The sequence below is a fragment of the Pleuronectes platessa genome, chromosome 20 (genome assembly GCF_947347685.1).
Source record: "Pleuronectes platessa chromosome 20, fPlePla1.1, whole genome shotgun sequence".
Taxonomy (NCBI): domain Eukaryota; kingdom Metazoa; phylum Chordata; class Actinopteri; order Pleuronectiformes; family Pleuronectidae; genus Pleuronectes; species Pleuronectes platessa.
This window is the reverse complement of record NC_070645.1, coordinates 15,108,479-15,134,527: the sequence shown is the minus strand read 5'-3', so window position 1 is coordinate 15,134,527 and position 26,049 is coordinate 15,108,479. Positions and strand designations below refer to the sequence as shown.

Here is a 26,049-nt window from a genome sequence, read left to right as displayed (position 1 = left end):
TCACTACTTAATCCCAAAGCAGAACTAATGGTGAAATACTGTGAATATGAAACACAGTGAAAGCAGCTGCACAGTTCTGAGTGTTATTATTTTCTATTGAAGGTTCCACATATAGGAGGTGTGACTTTGAGCAGGGGTTCTGTGACCTGACTCAAAGCTCAGAGACTTTTTCTGAATGGACGAGAACAACTGAAGCCTCCGGACTCGAACGCGACCACAGCAACACATCAGGTTAGAGCGTCTCACATTTGCCACATGGGACATTTTGAATGCACATGCTCCAGCATGAATAGGGACATGTCTTTATTCATTGTCCCTCGTTTACTCCTGCAGCTTATTTCCTGTCCTTGTCGCCCGATGGAGCAAACAGAACCACAGCAGATCTGATCAGTCCTGTTTTCAGACCCACTCAGACTTGTCAGGTAACTTTAGCATCAATCAAGACAAAGCCATGATACACATAATATCAGCCGACCAGCCTCTTTTCACTCTTATCCATCAGGTGAGTTTCTACTATTATGTCGGGGGGACACATGGAGATCTTCAGGTCCTGGTCCAGACTCATCCTTTGGGTCAGAGCAACGTGACGTGGAAGAACTCAACGCAACCACAGACGGGAACATGGCTGCAGGCAGTGATTCAGTTCTCCAGTAATTACACTTTTCAGGTCTGTAATATTCAGAATTTAACACAATGACATTTTATATCGTTTTATATGGCAGTGCAGTGGTTAGTGGCCTCACAGCAAGAAGGGATTTGAACCTGGGTGTGCATGTTATCATTAATAATGCATGCCTTATCTCTGGGTAACTTCCTCCCACAATTCACAGACATACAGCTTAGGTTAGCTAGAGGCGCTAACAATCAGTACATGTGATAAATGGATGGACATTTTATATTGCTGTTTCTTAGTTTAGATTAGATTATAGTTATTCAAATGATGGATAACAAGATATTGAATATGTTTATAAATAAAAGGTAGGCCACATGTTGGCAAAAGCACCACAAACAAGGACCAATGAATCAAAACAAATATTTATTGGCAAAAAATACAAAGACAGAGGTTGACATGGTAAATTGTGATTTTATACAGTATTTATAATATTTCATATTTTCTAAAGCCTTCATTTCCTTATAAATAAAGTCATCACAGTAGATATTTGGCTGAACACCAGGAGCCCTCTATGTGTAGTGAGGAGGTACTGACCCAGTCGGACCCCTCAGACGCCATCTGGAGATCTATGACACTTTCTGTTTGTGTCCTTCTCACATCCTCAGTGTCGGTATCAACCTTCACCATCAGCGTTCATCCACTTCCTGTTTCAAAGACATTTTAACTAAGTGGATTTATTCACCGCTGAGTGTTTAATTTCAGTCATTTAACATAATGATCTGCAGTGTTTTCACCTATTAACTTTTATTTTCTTTAAGATTTTCTTTATAACTTTGAGCATCTTTATTAAGATTGATGGAAATAAATAATAAGATGCATTTTCATAAACACAAAAAAGAAACAGAAAATGTAATCTTTGTAGCACTCTTCATTTCTAAGTGACTCCAGCTTTGTCTCTGAAGGCAACGTTCACTGGATCAGATAGAGAAACATGCTGGTTTGGCTAAAGTCCTAAATAAACTCTGATGCTATGTACACTCATATGCACATTAGTCATTGTGTTACATTTATGCCTCAAAGTCCAGATTTGGGGGAAAAAAGAAATACCAGCTGAGTCCATTTTCCCATCACACAAGATGACATAATCCACTGTTAGATTAGTCATAAATTATGGATTGTAAAACTCCACTTGTACAGATAAAGCTGTTGTGTGGACTTTGATATTATATTTATTTATCTTTTGTGTTATCTTATGTACTAGTTTCTATACTTTGAACTTTAATCGTGCTTTTTTGTTTTTATTGTTTGTTTTGTGGAAAAACACTTAGTTGTCAGAACTACTGTACAAGAAAACGTAATGATTTTTTTAATTATATTTCATATTGTAGACTACATACACAGATTTGTGTCAGAGAGAAATATAGAAAAACAAAATTGTGTAGACAAATTGTGTAGAAAAATACTAAAAGGTGAATGATCTGATGAAGGTTGTCTGTGCTCCCATGCAGGTTATTATTCGAGGGGAACTTTCCGCTGACGGCGAAGCCTCCGAGGTCCTCGCCATCGACGACTTATCCTTCAGTCCCGGCTGCCTGCCGGCGCCCGGTACTGCCACCATCAATAACATCTCACTACACAGACGGGGCGAGTTCAGCCCTTGACATTTTGAAATACCGATGCACATAAACAGACTTGCCACACACTTGTTTTGAATACTGATAACAGAGGGGCGACACTAAAGCACCCAGGACGGGATTCATAACAGAATAACTGAATCATTAGAATAGTGCTTACCACTCTGAATATGGAGCCGCGATCTATGGGTTTATTTATGTGCACTGTAGTGCTCTGCCTGCAGCTCAGTGAGGAATATGATCTACTTCAGCATATTGGCTGGGTGTGTTTGATAAAGCACAGTCCACTCTGCATTTTGAACAGGGTTTCAACATGTTGCCTTGGTGATATATAGATTTTTTACCTGCAGGCACAAACTACAGCATCTATGCAGCTGCTTTTATTCAACTGGTAAAGGACCATTAGCGATTGTCTCATTTAGGATCCAGTCTGTGGACATAAGCTTATTTTAGGTCTCTTTTCCAGATGGGGCGTCAGAGTTACCCTGATTGTAGATCGGGTCCAGAGGCAGAACCCAGGTCAATGGAATCAGTTCGATGTCAATAGTTGGAACCAAAGCAATAAAGTTTGTTATGGATTTTCGCTGAATGATGAGCTTGAATTCCAAAGTCTTTCTTAGTGAATGTATAGTTTTGAAAATTCAAATAGCTCCCAAAGCTCATTTGTTTATGAATCACAAAGGAGATAGATATTTCCCTCGGGAGGAGGTGGAGAACAAAACAGAGCTAAAAGAAGACTGGTGATGTTGTATTTGTATTTTTCCCCATGCATACATATGCAGCTGTTGGTACCATCTTTGCCATAATTATCAACATTTTTGTGATAAGAGCTCTCAGGTTTAAAGTAGGGGAATTGAGAACACTGTGACCTGTGAAGCAGGCTTAGTCTATCATGTCTATGTGGAGGACGATACTATCTCGCTCTGCTTCCATCTGTTCTTTGATCCCCTGAAATATCCCTGGCCTGTTAGACAATCTGGTCAATCATATCGAAAAACATTTAACCAAAATCTGAACAAAGGTTTACGGGGCAAAGGCTAGTTAATCTACATGGGAGTCTTTCCACCAGCAGCATCATATGACCACATCATCTTTTATTGTCAGACGCCAATCCTGGAGAATCCACCAATGTGTTCCACATTAAAATGCCGATAACGCTTTACCTCACAGGGCCGGGCTTAATATGTATGGCACATGGATACAGCCTGGCCTGTACCTGCTCAGGGAGACACTGATAGTGCTTTGATATGTGGCCCACATCTAATATTGCTAACTACATGCCATAATGGTCACTTACAGAGAATTCTTCATGTGCTTTATTGTTCACCCCATCACCCACATGGCATATCAATTTGTTGAACTGAAATATTGGGTTCACAGCATCGATGAATGCAGACTTAATTGCACTATCGCAGATAATGACAACGTACAAATTAAATACTGAACTATAATTTCGGAACTAAAAGATTTCCAGCCAAAGTTTGACGCCTCTTCAACACCTCTCATCATAATTCACACTCTTTGCATGTGTGAGTTTGTCTGAGGGTGTTTGCATGTCTGCGTGTGTGCGTTTTTTTATATGCCTGACTTATTTCCCAGTGGACGTTGCCAGGCCAGGTCTTGTCTGATTCATTTCTTACTAATGGAATGAATATCTGTAAATAATGTGAAATACTGCTTTCATTTCTGTTTTAGGTCTTATATTCAGCGCAACTTCGAACTGATCAGACTGAAAATACCTCTTCTGGTTGTGTTTGATGCTCGTTTCATTGTCATTTAAAAAACGTATTTTCAATTGGCCGATTGAAAGCCATTAAAATTCCACTTCTCCATTTAAGCAAAATGAAATTGAGTCTGTTTAAGAGTCTTAGATGTGCTATTGATCAAACTATCCAAACTCGTAATGACAAAAACTTTCAGGAGTCTTGTTTGAACACTGTGAGGTTTCTATCTGTTGGATCTATATTGGATTTACTATCTATCATTGTATCTGAATACTGAATACTGTAATACCAATACTCTTTATGTTTCACGGATAGAGAGCAGTGTGGCCCCTCCGCCGGCTTGCCCCCCCTCTGAGTTTGACTGTGGTGGTGGGACGTGCATCGAGGGAAGCAAAGTGTGTGATTTCACCCCCGACTGTCCCCACGGGGTGGACGAAGCCGGCTGCCGTAAGAAAGACACCTCTTTGCAAAGTAACACATTCAAATAATCCACATTCCATTAGAGCTCTTGGCCGTGAGCAGTGTGGAGAATTATAATCATCTGTCTGGAGGTCGACAACCGTTAAAGACACATGCAGAGATTTTTATTACCAGAATATAAACCAGAGTTCCATCTTCCGTTAGTTGCTTTAAATTTAAAACTTTATTTAAATGGCAGATACAACTTTCCATTCAAGGTCTTGTGTTAAATTTCTTTATACTGCATCCCCATTAGTATTCAACAGAGAGACATAGAAACGCTTCCAGATATTGTGACAATCATTTTGTTTTTATGTTATGACCCCCAATTTAAATTATTTAAATTTTGTTTTGTGTCTGTTTGGCAGAATACCCATGAGCACCGGCCTCCATTATGGAAAAGTGTTTTGTCACTGGAGTTGTAAACTAAACAATGCCATATTTGCAAGTATTAATGCAATATTGATCCTGAATTCACAACACTGCTTCTGCCTGAGGTTGGCAGAATATGTGACATGATTTTAGATACTGTGATCGGACCTATTATGCCTTAAAAGTCAAAATTAGTAATACCAATCAGAAATAATAGCCCAATCTGCTGAAGTGGATAATGATGTGATTGAAATCTCTTCTAAACACTGCTGTGTGGTTTTGGATCTAACTGCTGCTTCAAAGGTCACAAATGAAACTGGTTTCTTTCCTCTACCCTTTCAGCCTCTGAGTGTGACTTTGAGGACGGGCCTGGCGGCTGGTACGAGCTCACCCTCGGCGACGGCTTTGACTGGGTCAGGGGCTCCTCTGAGGAGGTGCCGCCCGAGTACCACGGCCACCCACCACCTCTGGACCACTCCACAAACAGCACCGGGGGTAAGGAAACCGCACACGTAGAGGGAGCGATGCCAAAATGTGCCACATGACGTTATCTGTCAGTGGAATGATATGAGCGAAATGTGATGAGCCGATAAAAAGGATTTGCGTCCAGGGGTGTTTGGTCCGAAATAACTGACAAAATATTATCTGCAAATTAAATCAAGGTTTAGTGGAAGGAAAGAAAATCCCTCTTTCTGTGTGTTTTCTGAGATAAGCCATTCATGGGGGAAATGCTTTCCCAGCGTTCTGCACAATGGAAAGGAATTCATCTTAAACTGTACCCGGTCTGCTTATTAAACCATTCACTGAAATATATTCAATCTACTCAATCTGACAAACCATTATTCTCTTCTAGATTTATGCACCATAACATGTTAATGTATTTTATGCCTCATGACATCTTTAAACTTTTCCTCCAGAATAGTCTTAACTCTTCCGTGCTTTAGGTTTAATAGGAATTCTGTTGCAGGCGGACTCGTGCAAGCGTTTTAGCGGCACCTCCATCTGTTGTTTTTGTTCTGTGTGTTATATGAACATACTGTGAGACGATGCTCTGTTGGGTTCAGATCTGGAGAGCATCCCAGGCAGTAAAAAAAGAAGTGAAATTTTTACTGCTCTCCTTTGGGCTCTGGGAGCATCGTGATGCGCTTCAAGCTTTGTGAAATGACACATATCCTGGAGCAGGATTGTGTTTGGAGATTTAGAAAAATCTCACTGCGACCAGCCAAGGACTTATCTGCTCTGCCTCCGAGTGCAGGTATGTGCCGGTGATCACACAGGGCTCATTTGGCAGATACATGCACCGGATATCAGCCAAGGAAATATTCAAACTCTGTCACACCGTTACCTCCCACTGTGCAGCATTGGGCAGAGTGGATCCATGCTGTTTTTACCCTACCTGCCATAAAACCAGGTGTCATCTTCTTCTTTATAAATAAGTTTTAATGAGTTCTGATGAAGGCCCTGCAAAGCCCAAAATAAAGTAACTGTGCTGTGATAATGTGAATTTCTCCTTATTCTTTATTTAAAGGAAAGTTCATTTTCTTCTTGTAGATGGACTTGGTGTGTGGAATGAAAGCTTTTGACACTTTTGCAGTTAATACAAAAACCTTGTCCCTGTCCTCTCACCCGTCCAAGACAACTGGATATGTTTTCTTTGTCAAATTACATGTTGCAAAGCACATAAGTCCCAGAGGGTGAGAGGTTTCTGAGTAGATGAATCTGAACCATGTGGCAACAACAGTGCACAGAGGCATTTAGCTGAATAGTAAATGAACCTGCCGACAGTCAGCTTCCATAACAGTCCTAGGGTGTTTTTTTTAAAGGTGACTCTCCGGCTGTCTTAGATTTGCCTCAGACCTTGAATACGGTTTGAATATTAATTGTCGTCTCACTCCCTGCAGGCCACTCCATGTTCATACTGAAGAACAGCAGCAGCCTGCATCCGAGAGCGGTTCTCAGAGGACCCTTGTTCCAGCAAGCCGCCTCTGGATGCACCATGACCTTCTGGTGAGAGTCACTCTGCAGCCGGGCGAAATCGACTCGCCTCCTCGTCTTATCCGCAATCATCCCATCCATAGACCCCCCTGCAATTTTAGACCTTTTTCCATTTGCAGACTCTCCACTTCGATGTTTTTCTCGATCCTTCTCCCGGCTCCTTCACACATAACTTCACCTGTCTCCGCTCTGCTCCCTCAGCAGCTCTCTTACTCCGCACTCGCACACGATCAGAAGATATGTATCCGAATCCATCACGTTTTGACAGTTTAATGGCCTCTAAAAGTTTATGTCAAATGACAGATTAAATCCCCCCCGTCCCCCCCGTCCCCCCCCCCGGGTGATTGCAGGGGTACTCCTGGCAAGAAAAGTGACAGAGGTTTATGAATTTCCAGAAAGCATATGCATTGTCCCAAGAGCAATCTGTCTTTGATTTACAGTTTCTGATCTAAAGAGGAGTTCTCAGAAGCATAATTCCACAAAAAGCTCACGTCACTATGCTGGAGTATTATTGTCAGTAAGTTTGTTTTGCTTCCGTTCTCTCCCTCATCTCCTTCAGGCATTACAACTCAGGCATTTCTGTGGGGGCCGCCGACATGTACCTCCGAACCAACGGAAGCCACAACAACACAGTCATATGGAGAACCTTCTACGACCAGGGAACCCAGTGGAACCAGGTGACAGTGCAGCTGGGACGCATCACCCAGCCCTTCCAGATCTCTCTGGCCAAGATCAGCCTTGGCGTGTTCGACGGCGTCTCCGCCTTGGACGATATCACCTTCAAAAACTGTTCGATGCCCCGGGCGGTGGCGGAGTGTCCCGCCCGCACGCATTTCCACTGCGTGCGCACCAGGGCGTGTGTGGAGCACCTGCAGCTGTGTGACCTCGTGGATGACTGTGGGGATGGATCAGATGAGGAGGGGTGTTGTGAGTGACTCGTATAATACTTATTACATTCAAATGTTGTATTAATCTAAAGTAAGTTACTTTCTTCCACACTTCTCAGATTCTAGTTAAGTTCCTTTTCTGTCATGTCTCCCAGCTCCAGAGCTCCAGTGTAACTTTGAGCACGGCCTGTGCAGCTGGCAGCAGGAGCAGAGTGGAGGAGATGTGTTCGACTGGACTCACACCCAAGGCCCCACGCCGTCCTTCAACACGGGGCCCTGGAAGGACCACACGCTGGGCACCAGCCAGGGCCACTACCTCTTCATCGAGTCGTCCGTCCCCCAGGAGTTCAAGGACACGGCGGTGCTGCTGAGTCGGGTCTTCCAACCCACCCTCCAGCGGGACAAGGACCCCTCCAAGTCCCGCCACCACTGCGTTTTCCGCTTTCACTACCACATGTATGGATCCCACGTGTTCTGCCTGGGGGTGTACATGAGGACCACCTCCACAGGCCGAGGTCACATGCTGTGGGTACGATATGGAGACCAAGGAAACCTGTGGCACAGGAAGACTCTCTACCTCAACAGTGCTCGGCCTTTCCAGGTAACTAATCCCAGGATGAATGTAATTCTCCAGGAACTGATGCAAAAGAGGAAAGGTTATCTCTTTTAGTGTGTGTTTAGGTTTTAACAGATCAATTTTATATACTTTCCACATTGTGTTCTGTTCTGAGTCTTATCCTGGTCTTGTTTAAACATTGACATGGATAGAGAAACCTATTTTTTCATGTGCACGTTAATATGATTCTGATATTAGTATTTTGTACTGACCATCATCCAGTCCTATTTTAAAAGCTGACCATGCTTTGAAACTACTAGAGTCTTAATATTGCAGTTGATTCTGAAATGCAGGCAAAAAGATGGAATCTTTACTTTTGACAGTACAATAGTATTTGTAGTCATGTGAATGATTTCCATGAAGTCACCTTGAATATAGACAGACGTGGAGACATGAGATTCAGGTTAACACAGTTTCCTGGCATGCAACAATAATAAGAATCTGTATTTTACTCCAGCAATGTGTGATGAAGCTCTGTTTAATAGATTCACTGCTCAAAACCGATGCCTCGAGATATATGTTCTGTCATCACTCATAAGTGAGTGTGGCTTGACAAGCCGTTAAAGACTTTTCCTCCATTGTGGCTTTGAAGACAAGAGCTCGATTTGTCAAAAATAATTGAGTGCAGAAGTGCTAATGGTGAAGGAGTTGAATTAAATTCAGTCTCAGGCTGATCCGTTTGCTTGCACACTGGAAATGACACAGCAGAGTGATTTAACATCAAGATCGTCAGTTGCATCGACATGATCCCTTTGAATTTGCACCGAGATTTAATGGAACCACAACTAAGCATGTTCAGAGCAACTGAAGAATCAAAAGGCAACAATAAGCTGCAAAACATTAACGTTAATTCAATTCGGTTGTGGTTGATTAATGACACAATATTCAAAACCCTGTTTGCAAAAACGTTAGATCTGCTTCGCTCTGCAGTCGACATGTGCAGCAGCCTTCTCTGCAGTAGCAATATCAGCAGAAAACAACATCCTACACCACTTTGAAGGATTTTTCTTGGACGCTAATATCAGACTTTATTCGTTCAATATCTCCAGATAACGTTTTCCTTGGCAGTGACGCACAGCAAACAAGCCAAACGACTGCTGACACAACTTGGAAAGCTGTTATCAAACTTAAAATTCAGGAGCCGTGCCGATGCTTACTGGCAAAGCAGCGAGCAAGAACATTATATGATATTTTCAAGGCAATGTGATTAATGCGATGGATAGAAAATCCATTCAGACACCCAGGGGACTTTGTGAGGAGGATATAAGTGTGTGCTGTGGCTTTTTGAGAAACCTTGATATCAAACTTAATGATGCTGTAAAAAAAATAGTATTATAAAAATGTTAGTTGGCTTAATATTTTATCCCGGAATCCAAATACAAGATCACAATTTATTCTAGTGAAATGTCAGAGGCTCTCTAGATGTTTAGAGACCGATCAGTTAGAAGAATTAGGATTGGAGATTATTTAAATTATGTGAAATCTAATATAAAACAAAAAATTGTTGTCTAAATATACATAACCTAAATATACATCACCTTGTTTCTTTTCACTTTCCCCCGTCATCAGATTTTGATTGAAGGTACAGTTGGAGATGATTTCACTGGAGACATTGCTATCGATGACCTTTCCTTCCTGGACTGTGTCCCATATGAAGGTAAACAGGAGAAGGAAGAATGAACAAGATTAGGACTTAAGAACAATTTTACTCCACTGTTGATTTGTGTTGTAGGGGAGCTCCCCATGCAGAATACCACGACCCCCGTAGTGACCACTCCGGCCCCCACAGTCCGGCCCCACAGCTGCCCCGATGGAGAGTTTGTGTGCGGGGCTTATGGGGAGTGTGTTCCCCAGAGCAAAGAGTGTGACTTCAGACCCGACTGCTCCGACGGCTCTGATGAATTCAACTGCGGTAAAATACCTTTTTCTGTTCTTTCAAACCATAACATTTCGGTGGGTTTTGGTCTTATCCACTGATTTATCTCTATCTTACTCCAGTGAAGGAACTGTGCGATTTTGAAGGAGGTGACACGTGTGGTTGGACGATTGGCGACTCCCCCCTGGTCCCAGTCCATGAATTTCGCTGGTCCCCTGATCAAGGGGAGAGCATTCATGACGGAGAGCAGTATGATCGCCCCATCATCGACCACACCCTGTGAGCACCACCAAAACTGATGATGGTGATACCTATGGAGTCAAGGGGTCAATTAATCAAGTCTCAAATATTTGCTGGTTCCAGCTTCTCAGAAAATGTTAAATTGATGCAAGTAAACTGAATATCTTAGGGTTTTACTTTAAAATACAATGTATGTGTTCCAAAAATTTAAAGGCAACGTGATTCATGTGATCTGTAGGAAGAAATAAAGAAAGAATCAAAGAAAGAAAGAAAGAAAGAAAGAAAGAAAGAAAGAAAGAAAGAAAGAAAACAGGGTCCACAGTCCAGAGGAGTGGGTGCTTCATGAATTCAAACTGGATAGTTTCAATTCATAGCACGTGTTCCTCTTTCCCTAAATTGATCACAAATAAAGAAAGCTAAATAACATCTCAAAGAGAAAGAGTAGAAAGTAGAAAATTCACAATAATTAGATACTTGCAATTTCTTTTTGGTGCATTATCTCTTTTTCATTTCACTAAAAGCAAAGACATTTTCAAAAGATTGGACTGTGAGGCTCAGAGAGAGTGAGGCCTTTAGCTTTATCTTTGTTTTATTGACTGGACAGGCAGAGCAGAAGACGGCGCTGCACTTTGACCACTGCGTTTCACTCATCCCCCCCCCCCCCCCCCCCAGACAGATTTGCAGACGCTCTCTTCTTTCATAACCTGGCTGCAACTCCTACTTCCTCAATCCTTCCGCCCACCCTTGATCGGCTCGCAGCCCATGGTTGAAAAGGCGGGGGGGGTGGGGGGGGGGGGGAGAGCTGTGTCTTTTTTCACCTGAGAATTTAATAAAGTGAACTAAAAAAGGGTTTTAAGGCAGTCATAAAATATACATTTAAAAACCAATCAAACTGACCTATTTTGACAAAGCTGTACAACACTTCAATCCCCTGACGCTCTCACAGTTTGAGGACATAATCACGACATCGTCCTCTGTCTCCTGTCGTCCCTGTGACAGAGGCACCCCTGATGGCTGGTACATGTATGCAGACAGCTCAAATGGTGGCTACGGCCAAACCACTGACCTTCTGACCCCCGTCATCTCCTCCACCGGGCCTTACTGCACCCTCGTCTTCTGGTACCACATGAGCGGCTTCACCGTGGGGTCAATGAAGGTGAGCAGGGCACTCGGTTCGGGTGTCGAGCATCGGGGGACAGAAGTGAATCGCAGACGTGTAGTGTACAAATTAATTTCTAATGTTCTCACAATATCTTCAGGTGCTGCTGAAAAACAGAAACGTCAGTCACGAGGTCTGGTCTCAGACAGGTAACCACAGCAACAGATGGAGACGAGGAGAAGTCTTTTTGGGCTTATCCAAAAACGTTCAGGTCGGTACATCCTTTGTGTTGCTTTGAATTAATCACATGAAGGTTAAATGATCTTGTTCACACTATGATTTCCTCAATCAGTGATATTGTATGAAATATCTTTATCTTCCACACTTTGTTGTGTTCAGTATGAGGTCATTAGAGGGCATAAGGTGCCATAGTTAATAACTCCAGAGAAGTCTGACCAACATTTATACAAGAAAGAATGATGATGGTCGGTCATGGAAACCAAATTCCTGCTTTATTGGCAGAAGACTCACCCAGATATATCGTTAAATTAAAAAGGAAGGGGCAGCTTGATTTACATCAAATACTCATTATGGAGGCTGGGAAATAATCTCTCTCCATCGGACAGTAGCAGACTTTGATTAGACCCTCTTTACCTCATGAATGGCCTCATAACTCATCTGTTGGACCTTTTTCAGCATATTTATTCCATCCCAACATCCAGAGATTAACATATTATAGTGCCGGACCTTATATATAATGTGAAAAACCTCTTTGTCACAATACGTATACCAAGGGCAGTCTCTTAGACGATTGTGTACGTCAGTGTAATTGGCTTAATTTCTATCTAGCAGGCTGAATTGGACAGGCAGACTTGATGATCATTGTTGTATTGATTGAGTCTAATTCAGTCTAATGAGTCTTAACTTGTGTGTGACAGAAGTCAGATTTGCGAGCCCCTCACGGCGTCGGTCTGCAGAGGTTATTCCAGGTCGTTTTCAGAGGCTCTTTTGTTTCAGTGTCTGTCTGATCGCATTAATCCTCGGATCTGGAATCAAATTTTTTTTTATTATGTTTACGTGAGTGACAGGAGTTGAACTTAGGTCTGTTGTCCTTTGCCAGGTGGTGTTCAGGGCCCAGCGGGGGATCAGCTACATGGGGGACGTGGTGATAGACGATGTCGGCTTCCTGGACTGCTCCCCTCCGCTTCCTCCGGATCGACCATGTGCACCGGAGCAGTACGCCTGTGCCAACGGCTTCTGCATCCCTCAGGACAACCTGTGTGACTTCATCAACCACTGTGGAGACAGCTCAGACGAGGACCCCTACATCTGCAGTGAGGCCTCCTCTAATGGCTGACTGACCATTCCAGATAACTAGACAGGCCTGAATTGATTATATTTCTCATCGCTGTCTTTTGTAGAGGGCTTCAGTGGACGCTGCAGTTTTGAGTTTGACCTCTGCTCCTGGCGCCAGTGCCGACAGGATGACTTTGATTGGCTCATCAAAGCGGGCAGAACTCCCACGATTGGCACGGGGCCGACCAGCGACCACACCATGAGGGACCCCTCGGGACACTACCTCTACCTCGAGAGCTCCTTCCTCTCAGTGGGAGATGTCGCCCGTATATCAGGACCCCTGCTCAGCCGCAGGAGCTCAGAGTGCAAGGTGAGATCAAGGTCAAAGGGCAGAAGGCAGGGGGTAGATATGAATTAGAGATTGGGAAGCGTAACGCTTCGACCAGTGCATCGAGATTTAGTGTTCAAACATTATGTGACTTCTGAGCAAGGTTGTAAATCATCAGCAAATGTTCACAGGGGTGTCTCAACACAGGCAGTAAATTATACCCACTAGAAGTCAGGTAGATCTTTTAAAAGACAAATTTATGTTGGAATATATTTCCATACAAGTAGTTACTTGTGCAAAAACACGTATTTTAAGGGTTTGAACCTGTGTGTTGTACTAGAAGGAATTTTCACATGTCATTTATGGCTAATTTAGTGTGTGTGTGTGTCTGTGTGCGCCCGCCCGTGTGTGTCCTCCATGCCTGTCAGCCTGATGCTCCACTGGGACAGATCTCTTGATTGACTGCCCGCTTTGCTCTGCGCCTCATATCTGTCTAATCCCACTCCGGACCTGTCAATCATTCATGCAGTCGGCAAAAGGCTCCAATTAAAGTGGAGGAAGATCTGAGGGGTGGGGGGGTGAGGAGAAGAGAAGGACTGTCTGTCTCAAGGCTGAGATGAAGGGGGTCGTCGGGCTGTTGTAGCTCATGAACACGCTTCTATTTGAAGAGGAAACCTAAAAGCGATAACGCTGCCAGACAAAAACATTTCTCCAATCTGAGCAAAGTCAAGGGCAGAGGAGAACAGTGCATCAATCAAGTTACACGATTAACACAGAGTCGATTAATCTGGGTATTCTCCTTTACAGTAGTATTTTTTTCAGGTACTTCTAATTTTGTGTCCTTTGCCCAGATGCGTTTCTACGTCCACATGTCGGGGGACGGCATCGGGACCCTCAGCCTGTCCCGGAAAAGCCAAGGAGAGCTTCATCCTCTGCTCAGCCTGACAGGAGACCAGGGCAACTACTGGCAGATGAAGGAGATCCGGCTGAGCCACACTCAAGACTTCCAGGTCATGTTCGAGGGAAAAGTGGGCCGGAGCTGGAAGGGTGACATCTGCCTCGATGACATCACTTTCTCTCCGGGGTGTCTGCTCACCTCCTCGGACGGATTAGAGGACAACACTCCTGCGCCTCCTGCAGGTATGAACTCAACTGCTGCGTTTGATTCAAGCTGAGCCCATGACGGTGTTTTTATGGTTTTCATTTACCCTGGTTCATTTGCGCTCCTCTAACTATCCACACATTACTGAAAGTGTTTTCAGGTCAAAATGTTAATTTGTCCACTTTGTGATACGTCCCAATTCCTCCGAGCAAACGTTTCTTTCTTTTTGCCTCTCCCAATTTGTATTAGATTTCTTTTCACAGCAGTTTCCCCTTGTTTTTACAGGTAGCTTTGACAGGGTCAGAAACCATTTGTATAATATCATCGGCCTGTAAAGCCCGACGAGAAGCTGAATAACATCAGTGACCTTTAACGGCTCCGGTGCAAACTTTCACAGCGGCAGTTCAGTGAGACAAAGACTTTAGGGCCCTTTGCCAAACAAGAATTGTGGTAAAATGGCCGGGCTGGTTTGCACAGGAGTGATAAAGACAAGTAAGTATATTTCTGCTGAAGACTTCAGTGAAGACCAGAGCGGAGCTGGATCAGATTAGCTTGCCAGGAAATAACGGCTTTTTAATTATATTGTGACAAGGAGAGTGCCTGGGCTGCAGTCTTTCCACTTACCTTTATTAAATAACCATCTGTTTCCCTTTAGAACCAATTTCACATAAAGCTTTTAAAATTGTTGAGGGTTTAAAATAAACATGTCTTTAGAGACCATAGTGCCAAATCAATGAATTTATAAAAGCTATTAAGTTACTTGGTACTAGTTGATGAATACAGTTGTGATGACTTTCACTAAAACAATTTGCTCATATTGGCAATTAGAGCAAACGGTTAATTAGAGGTGACGGTTCCTCTCCTGGAACCGTCACCTTATCGTGGTGGAGAGGTTTGCGTGTCCCTGTGAACCTGAGGGCTGTGTTGTCTGGAGCCTTGTGCTCCTGGTAGGGTCTCTCATGGCAGAGTGGTCTCAGGTGAGGGGCCAGACTAAGAATGGTTCAAAAAGCCTCAATGAATATCGACGGAAGAGGAGATGTGACCCGGCCCGGAGGAAGCCCGGGGCCCCCGTCTGGAGCTAGGCCCAGACGGAGGGCTCGATGGCGAGCGCCTGGTGGCCGGGTTTGCCACGGAGCCCGGTCGGGCACAGCCCGAAGAAACTACGTGGCACCCCCCCTCTCTTCATCTCATGGGCCCACCACCTGTGGGAAGACCCGTTGGGGTCGGGTGCGCAGCCACATGGGTGGCAGCGAAGGTCAGGGGTCTCGACGGACCAGACCCGGGCGGCAGAAGCTGGCTCTGGGGACGTGGAACCTCACCTCGCTGTGGGGAAAGGAGCCGGAGCTTGTGAGGGAGGTGGAGCGCTACCAGTTAGATCTGGTGGGGCTTACTTCCACGCACAGTCTCGGCTCTGGTACCGTACTCCTGGATAAGGGTTGGACTCTATTCTTCTCCGGAGTTGCCAAGGGCGTGAGGCGCCGGGCGGGTGTGGGGATACTCATAAATCCCCGGCTGAGCGCCGCGGTGTTGGAGTTTACCCCGGTAGACGAGAGGGTCGCCTCCCTGCGCCTAAGGGTTGTAGGGGGGAAAACTCTGACTGTTGTTTGTGCGTATGCACCAAACAGCAGCTCAGAGTACTCGGCCTTCTTGGAGACCCTGAATGGAGTCCTGCATGGGGCTCCAGTAGGGGACTCCGTAGTTCTGCTGGGTGACTTCAACGCCCACGTGGGCAACGATGGAGATACCTGGAGAGGCGTGGTGGGGAGGAACGGCCTCCCTGATCTGAACCCGAGCGGTCGTTTGTTATTGGACTTCTGTGCTAGTCATGGATTATCCATAACAAACACCATGTTCGAACATAAGGGTGCTCATAAGTGTACCTGGTACCAGAGTACCCTAGGCCGAAGATCGATGATCGATTTTGTGATCGTGTCATCTGATCTGAGGCCACATGTTTTGGACACTCGGGTAAAGAGAGGGGCGGAACTGTCAACCGACCACCATCTGGTTGTGAGTTGGATCAGGGAATGGGGGAAATTTCCGGATAGACCTGGTAAGCCCAAACGAGTAGTGCGGGTGAACTGGGAACGTCTGGAGGAGGCCCCCGTCCTAGGTATCTTCAACTCACACCTCCGGCGGAGTTTTTCTGGCATTCCTGTGGAGGTTGGGGACATTGAGCCGGAGTGGGCAGTGTTCAAAGCCTCCATTGCTGAAGCTGCGGCGGCTAGCTGTGGCCTCAGGGTCTTAGGTTCCTCAAGGGGCGGTAACCCTCGGACACCGTGGTGGACACCGGTGGTCAGGGAAGCCGTCCGATTGAAGAAGGAGGCCTTCCGGGATATGATATCCTGGAGGACTCCTGACTCGGTTGCAGGGTACCGACAGGCCCGAAGGGCTGCAGCTGCTGCCGTGTCGGAGGCTAAGCAGCGGGTGTGGGAGAAGTTCGGAGAGGTCATGGAGAAGGACTTTCGGTCGGCACCAAAGTGTTTCTGGAAGACTATCCGGCACCTCAGGAGGGGGAAACGGGGAACCATCCAAGCTGTGTACAGTAAGGATGGGACTCTGTTGACCTCAACTGAGGAGGTCGTCGGACGTTGGAAGGAACACTTTGAGGAACTCCTGAATCCGAATAACACGCCCTCTATGTTGGAGGCAGAGCTCGAGGTTGATGGTGTTTCGTCGTCAATTTCCCTGGTGGAGGTCACTGAGGTAGTCAAACATCTCCGCAGTGGCAAAGCCCCAGGGATTGATGAGATCCAGCCAGAAATGCTAAAGGCTCTGGGTGTTCAGGGGCTGTCATGGTTGACACGCCTATTCAACATCGCGTGGGAGTCGGGTACAGTGCCAAAGGAGTGGCAAACCGGGGTGGTGGTTCCCCTGTTCAAAAAGGGGGACCAGAGAGTGTGTACCAATTATCGGGGTATCACACTCCTCAGCCTCCCTGGTAAAGTCTACTCCAAGGTGCTGGAAAGGAGGGTTCGGCCGATCGTCGAACCTCAGATTGAAGAGGAACAATGCGGTTTTCGCCCCGGACGTGGAACTACGGACCAGCTCTTCACTCTCGCAAGGATCCTGGAGGGGGCCTGGGAGTATGCCCAACCGGTCCACTTGTGTTTTGTGGATTTGGAGAAGGCGTATGACCGGGTCCCCCGGGAGAAACTGTGGGAGGTGCTGCGGGAGTATGGGGTAAGGGGGTCTCTCCTCAGGGCCATCCAATCTCTGTACTCCCAAAGCGAGAGCTGTGTTCGGGTCCTCGGCAGCCAGTCAGTTTCGTTCTCAGTGGGAGCTGGTCTCCGCCAGGGCTGCGCCTTGTCACCAATCCTGTTTGTGATATACATGGACAGGATATCGAGGCGTAGTCGTGGTGGGGAGGGGTTGCAGTTCGGTGGTCTGAGGATCTCGTCACTGCTTTTTGCGGATGATGTGGTCCTCATTGGATCATCGGCTTGTGACCTTCAGCACTCACTGGATCGGCTGGCGGCCGAGTGTGAAGCGGCTGGGATGAGGATCAGCACCGCTAAATCTGAGGCCATGACTCTTAGCAGGAAACCGATGGATTGCTTACTCCGGGTAGGAAATGAGTCCTTAGCCCAAGTGAAGGAGTTCAAGTACCTCGGGGTCTTGTTCGCGAGTGAGGGTACTATGGAGCGTGAGATTGGCCGGAGAATCGGAGCAGCGGGGGCGGTATTGCGTTCGCTTTACCGCACCGTTGTAACGAAAAGAGAGCTGAGCCGCAAGGCAAAGCTCTCGATCTACCGGTCGATCTTCGTTCCTATCCTCACCTATGGTCATGAGGGCTGGGTGATGACCGAAAGGACGAGATCGCGGGTACAAGCGGCCGAGATGAGTTTTCTCAGAAGGGTGGCTGGCGTCTCCCTTAGGGATAGGGTGAGAAGCTCAGTCATCCGTGAGGGACTCGGATTAGAGCCGCTGCTCCTTTACTTAGAAAGGAGTCAGCTGAGGTGGTTCGGGCATCTGGTAAGGATGCCCACTGGGCGCCTCCCTTGGGAGGTGTTTCAGGCACGTCCAGTGGGGAGGAGACCTCGGGGAAGACCCAGGACTAGGTGGAGAGATTATATCTCAACACTGGCCTGGGAACGCCTCGGGATCCCCCCGTCAGAGCTGGTCAATGTGGCCCGGGAAAGGGAAGTCTGGGGCCCCCTGCTTGAGCTGCTCCCCCCGCGACCCGACCCCGGATAAGCGGATGACGATGAGATGAGATGAGATGGCAATTAGAGGATTATTTACTGCTCCTCTTAATTTGAAATATGGCCAATTCATTAAATTTGTATGATGCAAATGAAAAAGAAATCTCAACAAATGTAACCGCAAAGGACTTAAGCATTTTTCAGATTGTGTAGAAATTGGGAACATCTCACATCTCTAAACTTGAAAACTTTCTTGAATGATTGACTCTGAAAAACCTCTCAAGGATTATGCTGCCATGAGAAAGGAAGGTGCTTTGAAAAACCATTGTCTGCATCTCAGACTTGAATTATTCAACTATTACACATTTCCCTGCACCCCACACATTCTTTTATGAGCTGAATTAAAACAACATCGTCTGATTTATTATCAGTGTCATTGCAGATAGAACTGCCCTATTAAAAGCATTGACTTTCTCTACTATCGGATGCTGGAGCGAAACACTGAGTTCCTGAGCTGTGTGTCTACTTCAAGAGTCTCCCTGTCATTTAGAGCCGGACGAGCTGATCTTAAACATCAGTGTGATTTGTTTTAATTTTCCTCTCAGCCGTCTCTTCCCCTCAACTTGCTTCACTGACTCACTGTCTCCCTGCATTTGTCTGTATTTGCGCTTTCTGTGTGGAGCTTCCCTCCTGGAGAGCGGGAGTATTAATGGGTCTCTAGAGAGCGTTGCAGTTGGGCGGTCTTGCTCAGATCTGAAGGCAGGTCTGCATGTTAATGAGGCCTTCATGTTAGCGCTGTTAATTAGGTTTACAGTTCATCGTCGCACTCTCCCGCTCATCGGTTGCCTGGTGGCCACTGGAGTTCCAGTTGATGTTAAAGTTGAACGTGAATGTGAAAAATCTCCCTCATGGGTTTTGGGGGTAATGCTCATGAATTCAGACATGTAGCAGATCTTTTTAGGTCCAAGTGCTGTTCTGCTTTTCCTGCCTGAGACTCCTGTCTGATGTCTGCATTTGGGATGTCGGCTGTTTCTTGCTCTGTAGTTTGTGTAGTCTATCAGTCACCTGTTAGTGTTGCTGGGCCTCTTCATCCCATATATCTGAATGGGTCCTTAGAGAACAGGGCTTCTCTAGTGTATATATTCTAGGTGTGCAGTACAGTACAATACATTAAAGTACAGTGCATTGCAGTGCATTGCAGTGCAGTGCAGTACAGTACAGTACAGTGCAGTACAGTGCAGTGTAGTACAGTGTAGTAATACTAATCAGATCAAGGACAGTAGGAACTGTAATTATACACTGACGCTCTACTGGGGCACCTCCCTCCACTGCTTCTCCACTTTGCATTTCAGTGTGGGGGCGCTGAGAGCCAGTTCACACTTAGTGATTTTGCAAGCTCAGCATGTATAAATGTGTTTTATGCCAATGGCGTGGTATATGCAGATTCCTCTGTGCATGTAGACCAACTCCACGGGCAAATAAAAGAATATGGAGGCTTTGCATTCAGCATGCATGGCAAGAAATGAATGAAGATACAGTTTCATTTATAAATTGATAAAAGAAAACGAGTGTAAGCGAGATATAATATGTACTCAGGGTTTAGGATTACATTGCAGACACTATAAGGAAAAAGAGAGCTCTATTTTGTTTTGCATCTTTCAAAGTAAAAGTTGGATGACTTAGTTTAGTAGTTTAATGTGAGTTGATCACCAGAGGGCAGTGTGACACTCAGGGTGACTGACCCACATGTGGTTTATCATTAGGGGGGAGGTGAGAAGGTCACACTGCTCACTGGAATGTAAGCCATTAATTTATCCATATAATAAGATATAAACCTCAAACAAGTCTAAATTCACATAGTCGCAGGTGAGGAGCTGCATACACAATGAGACCTGTTCTGAGAGAGGTGAAGTAGTATCATCTTCAAACGCTCACTTCCCTTCTTCTTGGATCAACCTGCAGCTTCAGCCGGGCTCCTCAGTCGGCGGTGAGGCGCCGGGGCTTCGCGGTCGGGAGCTGTGGCTTCCTGGCTTTTCTCTGCGCCTTTGTTGGGGCACATTGCTTCTGGTCCTGTGCATCTGAAGAGGAACAAAGGATCAGGAGGGACTTATGGGCCTTTCTCTGCTTTAATTATAGGGACCACCCCTCTTCATCACGCCTCATGTACCTCTCGAACGCTTCTCAAAGCCGGGCACTGGCCCTGCTGGAATGCTTGGCACCAAACTAAGCAGATTCCAGCACCACTAGCCGATGATACACTGATTTGGGCTCAGAGCCCAATGCTCTTTTGTCCTCTTAAGCCTCTTAAAGAGACCCTGATGCTACATGGAGATGGACTATGCCCACTCCTGAGTCAACTTCTGTTGCTCTGAAGTTCATACAGAGCTCTAGTGTTCTCCTGTTTAATCTGGAGCACACAGGAGTTGTTTTACGGGGAGAAAATAGTGTTAACGTTGTTTTATGAGAAAAGTTTTACATTATGGGATGTAAGCTTGTGTGCTTTCATCAGATCATGCCACTCTCATGAATATGATGCTGCAACTGGTGAGGTTATTTGACACGTGTACATAAAACAAAAGTGTAAATCGGCAGGAAGGTTCTTGTTGTAAGACTTTGGTTATGGTGCAAATTAAACAAAGGCTCCACATTTAACAGATTTAAAAATGTGTCTGCAACATCAATCGACCATGTCCACAACAGGATGGTTTAAAATATATTCCATGCGTGTGTCTTACTTTCCAGGCTCCTGTCCCTCCGGCTTCTTGCTGTGCGACAACGGCCGCTGTTTTCAATCGGGGCAGAGCTGTGACTTCACAGACGACTGTGGTGACGGCACAGATGAGAAGGATTGTGGGACTTCCTGCTCCTTTGAGAATGGCCGCTGTGGATGGAAGAGCTCCCTGGCCGATAATTTTGATTGGACGCTCGGCAAGGGATCGGTCCAGGGCATACGGCCCCCATACGACCACACGCTGGCGGATGAAACTGGTATGTGTTCGCGATTGTCCCTTAAACCTTCAAGTAATTAAACATAATCACAATCAAAAGGAAGTTGCTTACTGACTCAGCGTCCTGCTTGAATCCCCATTATATTACTGAAGAAGTGCACTTTCCCTCTAGGGGGGTTTTTGTGTATTCAGAATAAGTGAAACTGAGCCTACTTTAAAAATCCCACGTGCTGAAGCTGAACTGCTGTGGTAGCTCTCCACCATGTTTAATTCATGCACTGTTTCAGCCACTTCAGGGACAAAATCAATGAGCTACTTCTCAGCATGCGAGTGTGCAGCAGGTGAGCCTTCTAGTGATTGATGCAGGGTAGATAGGGCAGTAACTGTTTTACAATGTGCATGCTAAAGAGCACATGCAAACAGCTGCTATGGAAGTGCTTCCTCTAAATGTCTTGAAATTATCATTCTACGATTGTCATAGTAGCTTTAAGAATTATTTAATGCTCAGGACAAACACACGTTGAGAGCTACTTTGTCAGATCACAACAGATGATCAACTAGTTTGTCTGTTTTAAATGCAGCCAAACAAAGACATAAATACTAAACCTGTGTGGAGACTGGATGTTCTCCCTGTGTTTGTGGGTTTCTTCCAGCTTCTCCCACTTCCTCCCACAATCCAACGGCATGTAGGTGTTAGGTGGATTTGAGACTCTAATACGCTGGTGACAATAAAAGCCACTCTGAGTTTTAGTCAGTTCTGTTCCTCCAATGAGAAACAGGAAATGTTAATTTGGCACTAAATCTATTTAGATCAAATCAAAACACATTACATGCAAGTCATAATAATGAATGTATATGAATATGAATGTAAATACACTAACGGGCTGCTGTTGAAAAATGGCCCCCATAAATATGATGAGAAGCAGGGTTTTTATTTCTTTGTTAATCTGAAGGCTTTGTTGTTTATAAGGTTGTTTTTAGTTGTAATTGTAAAACATAATTGACTATTACATTTTTCTTTATTGATCATTTTAAATTGCAACAAAAACTGCAGAAAGAAAACCACAACAGTGCAGACCCGCTCCCTTTGGGTTTGCATTCAGCCGTCGTCCTGACCCTTCTCCTCACTTTACGAGCTCATCTGGACTGAAAACCCTGCTCACTGGTTCCTGTGTCAAAAGGCAGCGGACATTAGGAGACGTGTCAGAGATTACTCTGTGACCCCTGACCCTCACCCCCCCCCCCCCCCCCCCGCCTGCCACACTGCTCTCGACCTCCCTATAATTTGTCATTTGCTGCAAGAGCTGCCCACACAGAGGAAGATATCATCCCTCTCTGCCTCGCTGCTGCTATTATCCTCCATCACTTCCTGTCTGTCTCTCTCTCCAGGTCATTTCGTCTATCTGGAAGCGACACCGATGGGACTCAAAGGGGATAAAGCTCATATCCGAAGTTGTGTTTGGAAAGAGTCCAGTGCCATTTGTAGGCTCTCCTTCTGGTACTACATTTCCCACAAGGCCTTGGGAACCATCCGGGTGCTGATCAAGGTAAACAGTCTGCGGGAGTGTGTTCAAATTCAGATGTGCGTTGTCCCTGTTCGCACAGGGTCGAGATGAAGAGTGATGAATCCCACTGACGCCACTATACTTTATGAAAAGAGCTTCACAGACCTGCAGCCATCCATCTAGCAGAGCTACCATTTCAACACTCGGTCAGAAGTATCTATTATATTGAATGATAATGATAAATCATCCTAATGTCGACAGTAATCGCCTCATAATCGCTGAGCTGTCTACATGACTCGGTAATCTGGTAAAAAAAAAAGAAGAAGAGTGGAGTGGCTGTCGATCTTTCTGCCAGAGTTTGATCTACAAGGCATCTGTTAGGGACGAAGTGATGAAGAGGAGAGTCACAGGGAGCATGGTTACCCCCCAACCCCACCCCACCCCACCATCTGGGAATACAACGATCAGCCACAACAGAGACCTGGGTTTGATGCCGTGGCCGAGCGGTGTACACTGGTGTCAGTCCTGCTTGTCAGCTGCAGGCTTCTTGCTTGTTAGCCGTTCTGCCTCCATCTTTATTACACACAGCCGACTTTCAGGGATTGGGATTTCTCCATCCGCGTCCCATTCTCACGTATGCGCAGCTCGTGCAAGACCGCTAGGGTGTCCTTGTGTGTTTTGTGCAGTTTTCAAAAAAGATCAGCAAGTTATGTAAATTTAACTAAATACATTTTTGCCTTCAAACACCTTGTCGCGCTCCCGTCGAGCAATAATCTGCATGTTATTACACCGAAGCTCGTGCTGCAGGCACCAGACTCCATGTTGTTACAGCTTCAGGAGAGAACGTCCATCATGGATTAAAGGTCTGATAGATCCTCAAAGCAAAATGCAATGTTCTCCAAATACTTAAGTGAACCACAGTATTGTACTTTGTAGTACACATGTACATTCAGTGTATATCTTTATTACAATGAACACAGGTTGTAGTTTCTTTAATGGGTGGGCTATGGTTATTAAATACCTACTTTAAAGCTGAAAATAGTCTTGTTTGACTAAAGCCTACAATGTGCATGATTTTATTTTATCACAAACTATCAAAACTCAACTATTAAGTCTTTATTATTTATTATTCATCTCAACCAATGAGGTTATGTGGTCATTGCCGTCTGTCGGCAGTATTATAAAAAAATGTCTTGCATAAGATTTTTACTTTTAGCAGGGTTTGGCTTTGGGGAGGTAGGTGGTATTGTAGTTGCAACTTTAACAAATTAAAATCTTAAATCAGAACCTGAGGGCTTCACTGGTAAATGCACTACACTGTTAGTTTCATTCTCCTTTTGAAATCGTGACAAAGACAGAAATATAGAATGTTCCCAGCTCTGTGTTCTAAAAGTTTTGTCTTTGCCCAAACTCAGACGTAGCTCATATACTTAGTCCGACACATGTGCATGAGGATTATGTAATTATTGATGTTGTTTTGAATTTAATTATTGTACAAATACTCAAATACTATTAGAATGATTGCACGTCAAAGCCTGGTGCGGATTGAATAACAATTTGCACCATATCTGAGCCCGGCTGCTTGATTGATTATGTGACTGTCTGGGAGGGGGGAGATGATGAATGCCTCTGGACCATTTTTCGTGTTCACACATGAGTGGAAAATGGAAAACGTGGCCTTTTGAAGAAGGTCAGCTCTTCACATGAAAATGAGGCAATGGAATCAGTTACACAGCCGGCGGGTGGTGAGTGGAAAGGGCGTCCCGTTTGATTTCAGACATTGAGTGAAGAGTGCCTGAGACAGAGAGACACAGAAAACCAATATCGCGTCCCCCCATCATGTCCCTATATAGTCTCACAAGACACAGTTGATGTTAAGTGTGCGTTTGACCTAGAAGGTTCAGAGACATGAGCACTTACAGATTATTGCTTTGTGCGACAGTCTTGAATTTGCATAACCTCCAGGTAAACAAACACACATGTTCACGATCACGACAAGATCTCCTCTGCAAGCAAATAAGATACGAGCCACGTTGAAGGGTTGATTGAGGAACAAAGGGATTCCAGGTTAATGACGGTAACAGTCCGAGGAGGTCTTGTGTTTTCTTTCCCCCCCTGTGAAGTGAGAATACAGAGTCTCAGAGAGAACGTGGAACTGTGCAGAAGTCAGATATCATATTTTTCAGATCTGTTGCACGGGATTCGTCTGCATGCAAGTCGTGCTGATATATGCACATATCCAGTATTGTATTTGCCTCTGTCAGTTTATTCATAGTAGATCTGAGGCAGTTTGTATTACTTGCTGTCGGACGTATTTTGAATCAGAATATTCTTTTAGCGGTTGAGATAAATTACTTTACCATGAAGCTATATAACCTTCCATTAGCTCCTTTTATACAGTTATGTTTGGTGGAGTGGGTTCAACTGGGGCCATTATGGTGAGTCAAGCGTCTGCCTGTCAAGCCAAAGAGAAGACGTTCTACCCAAGGAAAACACGAGCATGACAGGACTAATCGTTTAGACTTGATTTGGAGCACAGTCCTGTCTGGAGAACAATATCCTGATGTGGCCCTTAAAGTTGTAACATTATTTAACTGAGTAGGAACAAGCAGTCGCACAATGAGTTGAAGGTGAGTCGACAGAAAAACAGCTGCCAGCGGCTCCATAAAATGAAAAAGCTATGAATACAAATTGGATTTCAGCTCAGTGGAACATTCAGTGCAGGGGCTGGGACATTAGGGATTTTCAAACTTTCAATAGAGTACGCATTTTATTGTGATTACAACTTTCTTTGTTCTGGTTTTGGCCTCTTGGCTGCCCCCCCCCCCCGCAGGGATAACACAATTAAATTATGCAAAATGCACATCCACTTTTCACTTTGGGCAAACTGAATTTGTGGTCGCGTTTGCCCCGACTGCGAGTTCAGGAAGCCGCAAATTGACGGAATAAATGCTCGGACTGATACGACCCCACACACATCAAGCATGAGCGGTGCATGCTCCCATCATGCACTTGTCAGTCGCTTGCTTTTATGGATCGAGCCTTTACTCCGTGACATAAATCTGGATAAGTCGTGCTGTAACGCTGCCTGTTAATCTATGCTCGTCTCCAGCAGTAACAAGATTATTTCAAGCCAGGGCTCCATTGGCCTAAAGTGGAGGAGACAGCTTGTGCACGCCTCACCCAAGGGTGCACGTTAATAGGCTTTCA

The 26,049-nt window shown here is 45.2% G+C and overlaps 1 protein-coding gene across 1 annotated transcript in view; it reads left to right on the top strand.

Annotated features, from left to right (window-relative positions):
- malrd1 (MAM and LDL receptor class A domain containing 1) overlaps positions 1-26,049 on the top strand; it is a 41,867-nt gene that overhangs the window by 1,167 nt on the left and 14,651 nt on the right. Inside the window, exons 2-20 of the mRNA XM_053412698.1 lie at positions 103-231; positions 334-422; positions 503-667; positions 2,122-2,218; positions 4,287-4,418; positions 5,145-5,297; positions 6,704-6,809; positions 7,357-7,724; positions 7,840-8,285; positions 9,870-9,957; positions 10,033-10,212; positions 10,299-10,455; positions 11,416-11,572; positions 11,676-11,786; positions 12,636-12,849; positions 12,937-13,181; positions 13,991-14,279; positions 21,129-21,374; positions 22,724-22,881. Coding sequence (XP_053268673.1) covers positions 103-231; positions 334-422; positions 503-667; positions 2,122-2,218; positions 4,287-4,418; positions 5,145-5,297; positions 6,704-6,809; positions 7,357-7,724; positions 7,840-8,285; positions 9,870-9,957; positions 10,033-10,212; positions 10,299-10,455; positions 11,416-11,572; positions 11,676-11,786; positions 12,636-12,849; positions 12,937-13,181; positions 13,991-14,279; positions 21,129-21,374; positions 22,724-22,881 — 3,530 coding nt within the window. The remainder of the gene's footprint in view (positions 1-102; positions 232-333; positions 423-502; positions 668-2,121; positions 2,219-4,286; positions 4,419-5,144; positions 5,298-6,703; positions 6,810-7,356; positions 7,725-7,839; positions 8,286-9,869; positions 9,958-10,032; positions 10,213-10,298; positions 10,456-11,415; positions 11,573-11,675; positions 11,787-12,635; positions 12,850-12,936; positions 13,182-13,990; positions 14,280-21,128; positions 21,375-22,723; positions 22,882-26,049) is intronic.